This window comes from Pteropus vampyrus, unplaced genomic scaffold (assembly GCF_000151845.1).
Source record: "Pteropus vampyrus isolate Shadow unplaced genomic scaffold, Pvam_2.0 Scaffold720, whole genome shotgun sequence".
Taxonomy (NCBI): Eukaryota; Metazoa; Chordata; class Mammalia; order Chiroptera; family Pteropodidae; genus Pteropus; species Pteropus vampyrus.
In genome coordinates, this window is record NW_011889501.1 from 5,604 (window position 1) to 13,181 (window position 7,578).

At 62.9% G+C, this 7,578-nt stretch overlaps 1 protein-coding gene across 1 annotated transcript in view; it reads left to right on the plus strand.

Annotated features, from left to right (window-relative positions):
* Window positions 1-1,389: 1,389 nt before the first annotated feature.
* LOC105309330 (actin-2-like) overlaps window positions 1,390-7,578 on the plus strand; it is a 36,037-nt gene continuing 29,848 nt past the window's right edge. Inside the window, exons 1-5 of the mRNA XM_011385451.1 lie at window positions 1,390-1,503; window positions 3,127-3,255; window positions 3,671-3,781; window positions 4,438-4,516; window positions 4,637-4,765. Of these exons, the coding sequence (XP_011383753.1) occupies window positions 1,390-1,503; window positions 3,127-3,255; window positions 3,671-3,781; window positions 4,438-4,516; window positions 4,637-4,765 (562 nt within the window). The remainder of the gene's footprint in view (window positions 1,504-3,126; window positions 3,256-3,670; window positions 3,782-4,437; window positions 4,517-4,636; window positions 4,766-7,578) is intronic.

Below are 7,578 nucleotides of genomic sequence, written 5' to 3' on the forward strand. Positions count from 1 at the left end.
AGCAGAGATTGCAAAGTGCCCCTCAAAGGACGGACCTGGATCCCAAAGCGATTCAGAAGATGTGAGCTGAGTGTCCAGGGGTGGCCACAGGGTGCTGTAGAGAGGCCTGGAGGAGCTCGTGCCTCGTCGCGGACACCGGGGCACGTGGACATTACAGAGCACAGTGGGAGACGTGCCCTGACGTGGCAGCCGTAAACCAGCCGACGTTTCTGGACAGCAAGTTGTCCCCCTGTTCACGGAGGCTTTAAAAATTCTTGGTCTTCCCGCTGGTCATCGTAAGGGTGCCTGTGTAACGAGCTAACCCAGAATTCGGGACGAAGGATGGTGAACAAGGAGGTTCCTCACAAGCTTATTTACAAAACCCAAAAGGAACGAGTGGCTCTCGGCGTCCCACAATGGGGCGTGGGTAAGGGAGTCACAGCAGCGTGACGCGGCGGGCCCTGCGGTGACAGAAAATGTTTCGCGTGACGTGGATGACGGGGAACGTTTCTAATGCTCGGCGGGAAGTCTGACGCACAGCTGCTCACGTAGCTTTCGATGTGCGATGTGAGCACGTGCTGGACACGTCGCTGCCCGTCTTCGCCGTCCGCCAGGTTGTCCCACACCTGCCTGGCGGAGAGTGGCCCCGTGTCGTACGTGGGGGCTGACGCACAGACACCCCCCCCCACACACGCCGACAAAGGCCATCTATGATTGGCGGGATCTGGGGAGCGTCTTATTTTTCCTCATAGTTTTCTGTTTTCTGTCGTGAACCTGTAGTCTTTCTTTATCTGAAAAAGAACTAAAATCGCTTTTAAAGTGAAGACAAAGATTTGTTAAACACCATATTCGAAAGAGAATGTGGATTCCTTCACGTCGTGGGCCACTGATTTTTAAAACTTGCAAAAACATGGGAGCCGCTGCCTAGATGCGAGTGGAAGGTGGGCCGGCCCCACAGGGCAGGAGGCTGGCGGTGTCCCCAGCAGGGGCAGACGTGGGGAGAAGGGGTCCTGGCTGCGACCGCCGTTTCCTACTGGGGCCCCCTCCCAGCCCCGGCCCAAAGGCCCTGTCCCAAAGGCTGGCAAAGGGGCTGCTTCAGATGGCCCCACCAAAGCGACCACAGGAACGGGGGTGGGAGGTGGTGTCACAGCGAAGTCTGACCCTGGGACCTCTCTTCTCCTGGGCAGCCCCAAGTCAGCAAACTGCCCACAGCGTGCAGATGGGGGCTCACCCTCAAGACAGGGAAGTGGGGAGCCACCTGCGTGGCCATGCGAGGGACACACGGCGAGCCCCGTGAGCTCAGAGCGGAGGCCATGCCTGGCGCCGCCTGCCCCAGGGTGAGTACCTCGCAAACGGCACGGCTAATTCTGCTGTGTTTCCCGCAGCCCCGTCCAGGTCACGCACAGCGCGATGAGTCTGCCCCTCGTCTGTGACTACGGCTCCGGCTTCAGCAAGGTGGGCTTCTCGGGGGCAGAAGCGCCCCTGGCCGTGTTCCCGACCATCCTTGGGAAACTTCGGCACGACGTGAGTGATGTTGCGTCCACCCCTGGGTGCTGCTCAGCCTGGAGGTGGCCTGACAGCCCCGTCCCCCCTCCCCAAGGCCGAGGCAGACCCTTAGAGCAGAGCTGGCCCAGGCATGGTGCATCGGAGCCACCGGGCCGGGCTCGGTGAGATGCAGCGGCCGGTCCGCCCCAGAGCCTCTGCTGCAGCGGGTCTGGGAGGGGGCCAAGCGTTTGTATTTCTAACTACTTCTCAGGGGATGGTGACGCCCCAAAGCTGGGGGCCGCACTTAGAGAACCATAGACTTATGCGAGCCGGCCGGTCACTTAAGTCAGAAAAACAGAGGGCTGTACAAAGTCAGGTGCTGCTCGGCTGTCCACTTGTTGCTTTCCTCACTTTGGAGAGAGGCATAGATACTGAGAAGTCGTTCTCTCCCTTTAAGGTGAAGGTTAGGCGCCAACTGACTATCAGCCTCCAGGACCGGAGACAGCAGGGCGGGGTGGGGACCCGGGAAGCGCTCTGCCTGAAGGGGCTCCCCATGTCACCAGGTCGTGACCCCCACGGGCACTGCAGAAGGAGCGGGGCTGGACACCGCTGTCCCCTCCTGAGGGAGAAGGGGGCAGAGGCTCAGGGAAGGCAAGCGGCCTCTGGGGACACGTGGGGGTCCTCAGCCCACGCCCAGACCCCTTCTGCCTGAAAGACAGATTCCTAAGATAGAAACGCTGTGTGCCACTGAGCTGTGGCGACCTGGAGAATGGTCCCTACGCCCCACAGCACTCGCCGCTCTGCGCCGGGGTGACGCTGTGACCTCGCACGGCCCCACTGTCGCGCCCCGGCCTGGCCGCCCCGCTGCCGCGTCCAACAGCACCCCTGCGCCAGCTCGCCCGTGGCGTGGCGCCGTGACACCAAGGCCACGCTGCCCACGGGCACACTCGGCCAACAACCGCGCGCGGCACGGATGCCGGCGCAGGCAGACCCACTTCTGGGAGGCGCGGGGCCCCTCTGAGAGCTCCCAGCGGCCTGGCCAGCGCGTCCTTACCCCGCACGTGTCCCGGGCCCCAGCCAGCCGCCTGTCCCGCACCCAGGCTCGGCCTCACGACGGCCCAAGGCCTCGCCCGGGCTGCCCGGCGCCCTCCGTGTCCCCTCTACCGCACACACGCTCCCCGATGACATCCTCACACCCGCAGTCCCGTTTTGGTGTCTGCTTTTTGGCGCACGCAGATTGGCACTCAGGCCGAGTGGCGCATCCCCTCTGAATGACAGAATGAACGCTTTCATCTGTCTGGGTTCCTTTCCCTAGAAATACCAGAAATTAAACTGCCGGCCGTTCCCTGCCAGCGTCCCACGGCAGACGGGGGCGCGGGTGCCCCTCCCCCGCCTTCTCCGCCGGCGCCCTCGCTGTCCTCGTCTGCCGTGTGGGCCAGATGAGTGTCCCAGCAGCGAGGTCCCTCGGGAGCACGCTTACCTTGCCGGTCATTTCTGAAACCTCTCCGTGGCCTTTCGAAATAGCGTCCGGCATGGTGACCTGGAGCTGTCCCCCAGCCACACACTGCGGCCCCCACCATGGCTCATGATGCTCCAAGAGAGGGAGCTGAGTGGGGGACCATCGTTCCTCAGAACCACCCTGACCGGGCCGGTGTTTTTCAGAACCCACTGGTGGGGACGGAGAAGCAAGACTGGTTCATCGGAGACGAGGCTCAGAACAGACGAGACAGACTCAGCATGCTGTGTCCCATCTCTAGGGCCACTGTCACCAGCTGGGACAACATGGAAAAGGTGGCCGCGGCTCCCTTGGGGGAGGGGGCTGCTCCCAGGGCTCCCCGCTGCCTCGGCGCCTGGGAAGGGGTCTGTCCCTCGGGCTCCCACGGTGATTCTCGTCCCTGTAGACACTGCGGGACGTGCCAACCACAGAGGTTCTGACTCAGAGGCCAGGGGCTGAACCGTCCCCGCCACTTATTACCTTCGTCATTTTGGACACTTAACTTGGAAACAGTCCCCAGCAAGACCCTGAGGCCCTCTAGACAGCCCATGCTCCCCCTTCCGAGGCTCACGGCCAAGTGCACGACCTGTGGCTTGCGCAAAGCCACGCTCCACCGTGGAGCTGCCGCCCCGGGCGGCGATTGCGCCGAGGAAGCCGCTTTGTGGTGGGGACAGCCCTGTCCACGCCTCACCGTGCCCCTCCCACCCCCAGATCTGGCATCACTCCTTCTACCAAGTGCTGCGCATCGCCCCGGAGCAGCACCCCATGATGGTCACAGACCCGCCTTTGAACGCGGCGTCCAACAAAGAGAAGGTGTTGCAGGTCAGAGCCGGGGGGCTGGCGGGGCAGGAGCAGGCCGCAGGGTGGGCTCCCTCGGGACCCCACCTTCTCCTTGCTGGGGAGATCAAGACACCAGGGAGGGCCGGCCCCTCTGGCATTTTGGCAGCAGTGACCGCGACCCCAGAGGGCTCGCCAGGAGGTCGGGTTTCGCGGGGGAAGGGGGCATGGGCTGGGGGCGGCGTTGACACCTTCCGGCTGCTCTCTGGGGTGGGGCGGATGTTCACCCCTTGCACAGGAGTGTCCAGGAGCGTAAGTAAGTTGGCCGGGGTGGCGGGGTGGCGGGGTGAGTGGCTGGCAGACGTGCCCGGATCCACATGGTCTGGCTCCTGTCGTGCGCTGTGTCCTGCCTGGACGTCCAGCCCTGACTTAAATGCCCCTGGATGCCCTCATTAACCTCACCCCAGGCCGCCCCCGCCTCTCCTACGCCTGCCCACCCAGGAAAGAGCTGGTGGCGTGTGCCGATCGGATTGCGCCAGTGGAACTGGCTGGTGGAGCCTGTGAAGGGTGCAGACCGGTGAAGAAAGGTCGCCCCGGACCCCGGCCCCCAGACGGCAGAGCCCTCCTCGGGGCCGGAGTGGGGTCCAGCGGGCTGGGGCTGCAGGGACTGCAGGGGCTGCCGCTGGCCGCCTGTGTTTCAGCTACAGCGTCAGGCTTTGCCTAATGAGGGCTTCGATGAGCCAGCGAAGCACGCGGCGAGGCTCCTCCACCTGGCCCAGAGTGCCCGGAGCCCAGCGGTGCCTCCCCAGTGAGCGCTGACCCGTGAGCAGGCCCAGGGCCCACGGCGCCGCCTGCTCTGGAGGAGCCTCATGCATCAGCGCCGCCTCGCTTAAAACCAAGCCGCGGGGGCCGACGCGCCTCCCCGCGTGGACGGGCCGTCGCGGACGTGGGCCATCGCCATGCTCCGTGAGGACCCAGAGCCCGCAGCCTGGGAACCGCAGTCCCTGCTTCGAGAGCACCAAGTGCCCAGTGAGCTGGGGAAAGATGAGAGAGACAGATGTCCCTCACCCCAAGGGAAGGGGCACCCCGGCTGTCTCAGGGTCCTGTGGAGAAACGGAATGTCGGTGACACAGAGATGGAGATTGGTGACAGGGAATTGGCTCATGCGATCACGGAGGCTGGAGCCCCCAGGAGAGCCGAGGGTGTAAGGCCCAGGCCAAAGGCAGGAGGCCGATGTCCCGGTTCAAAGGTCATCTCTTTTCTTGTCGGAGGAGGGTCAGGCCTTTGGTGCTCTCCAGGCCTTCGACTGATGGAACGAGGCCCACCCACCCTGCAGAGGGCCGTCTGCTTCATTCGGTGTCGCCTACTCGGTAACCCCCTCCAGAAACCCCCTCACAGACACACCCAGAAGAGCGACCGTCCGAATGTCTGGCGCCCGCTCCCACGGCCCGGTCCAGGCGACACGTGCCATCGACACGCACGCGAACCTAACTGTGTCCAGGTCCCAGCGGCTCACGCGCGTGGCGGCTTCCGTGGGGGTTCACTGAAGAGATCGCACACAGAGGCGAGCATGCGCTTCAGAAAGAAACACAGCACACTGCAGAGCTCCGGGCTAGGAACGGGGGGCCGGTACCCCCAAAGCCGGAACAGCAACGGTGGTTCTGAGCACTGAGAGAGGACTGTCGCCAGGAAGGGCCACCAGGGAGGGCTGGCCACAGCAGCGCTCCAGCTCCCTGTCCCCAGTCCCTCGGACCCTTCTGGGGGGGCCGTGGGCAGAAACAGTGGGTCTCCCAGGGGAAGGGGCCTGTGGCTACAGCCCAGGGCAGAGGGTGGCGGAGACAAGTGACGCTTCAGCAGGCACGGAAGGCAGCCAGCAGCGGGGACCCCGCCTCACCGGGGCTCCAGGAACGCCACCTCTCGGAGAGTAAGGGCCCCGTAGCGAGCCGTCGGTGGAGCACCCTGCAGCGGCCGGCTCCCAGCGCTGCCCCCTGGAGCAGGCTGAGCAGCGCGGGCTCGTGTCCTCCTGGGCCATGTCTGTATCGTAAGAGGGCCTGGGGTCCCCGTGCCAGGAGAGAGGACGGCGGGGAGCACCTGCTGGCGCCGGCCAGCCCAGCACGCGTGGCCTCGGGGGCGACTGGTCCTCTCGTTGTCTCGGTTTCTCGTCAGAAGGATGACAAGGTGCCCTCCTGAGGGTCGTCGTGGAAACGAAATGAGTTAGTGCCATAAAGCGCCCGTCACGGTGCTTAGTGTCTGCCGCGCGCTGGTTCCTGTTTCCGGGCCCCGGTTTCCCCGTCTGTGAAGTAGGGGTTTGCCTGCAGGAGTCCCAAAGACGCTGCCGGGCTCTGTGACCTCTGACCTCGCTGCAGCCAGGGAACTGAGGGGGCTCTGCCTTCGTGAACAGGCGGGGCCGGTCCTCGTGTGCGTGCACGCTCTCCCTTCTTTTGGATAAGTCCCCAAGTCCCCACAGATGGCTGCCCCCTGGCAAGACGCTCAGTGAGTAACACGCTCACTGAGTAACATGCTCAGTGAGTAACGCTCAGTAATACGCTTAGTGAGTAACACACATAGTAACACGCTCAGTGAGTAACATGCTTGTAAGTAACCCACTCAGTGGGTAACACCCTCAGTAACATGCTCTGTGCGTAAAATGCTCAGTGAGTAACACATAGTAACACACTCAGTGAGTAACGCACTCAGTAACATGTAGTGACACACTCAGGAACACATGTAGTAACACTCTCAGAGAATAACACGCTCAGGGAGTAACATGCTCAGTGAGTGACTCTCAGTAACACGCTTAGTGAGTGACACGCTCGATGGTGTGCCTGGCTGTGCGTGATGTCACTTTTTTAAAATGCTGCGTGTCCTAGTGTCGAGGTCTTTGCTGGGAGCCGGTCAGTTCTCCTCTTGGGCATCCGATCAAGTGCGCACCTCAGCCGTTTTTCTCACTGTCCGGTCATGCTGAGGGCCGGTGTCCCCTGTCCTGATTACCCCAGAGCCAGGTACCAGACAACCAGGGACAGCCCTAATGCCCAAGAGCCTGTGAAATGATCCAAATAAGCCAAGCCACAGGGGTCTGAGAAGCCCCACGCTGCCGGCCATCGTGAGGTGCCCCGACTGCTCCAACTTGCTGTCACCCTGTCCCCAGGTGCAACCGCCGTGGCCCTGCCTGGCAGCCTTCTCTGGTTTGGAGCTGCACCTGACAATATCGGCCTCTCATTTCTCCGAGTGACACTCGGGTCCTGCCACCAAAAGGCCCTTTAACCTTATAGACTCAGTGTCGCCACATTGCAGGAGAAGCACCTGCTCACCAGGCACCTCCACGGAGCCTGTTCCAGCAGCCCGTGTCCACGCTGCGCCCTGCCACCTGCTCCCTCACATTCCTGTCCCCTGGTCTCTTGTGTGGACAAGGGGGGTCCGATGTCACATACTTCGGGGGGGTCGCCATGGACAGCAAAAGCAAGGCTGCACGTCTCACCCGTTGCTCCTTCCGCCCTGGGCACAGTTGGTGGCCAGGACTCAGCTTGACCAAGCCACGTCTGGACGACGTGTCTGGCAAACAGTTAACACACAGCTGTTGGCTTTTGGTTTCCGTTGCTATGAAACCAGCACGTCCCCTGAAGTCTAAGTGTCGGAATTTCTGCCGAGCATGGAAAGTGGGAAAGGAGTCTCTTCCGTGGTGAGGACAGTGGCTTCTGAGAGGCGTAGGGAATTCCGCATCGTCTCTGCTGTGGCACCCGTAGGGCGCCTGGGAAGGGCGCGAGCCCACCGTACGGCCTGGGGGACAGTTCCGGGGCTGGGCAGGCAGGGCTGGGATGGAGAGCGACAGGCCTCCTGGCCGC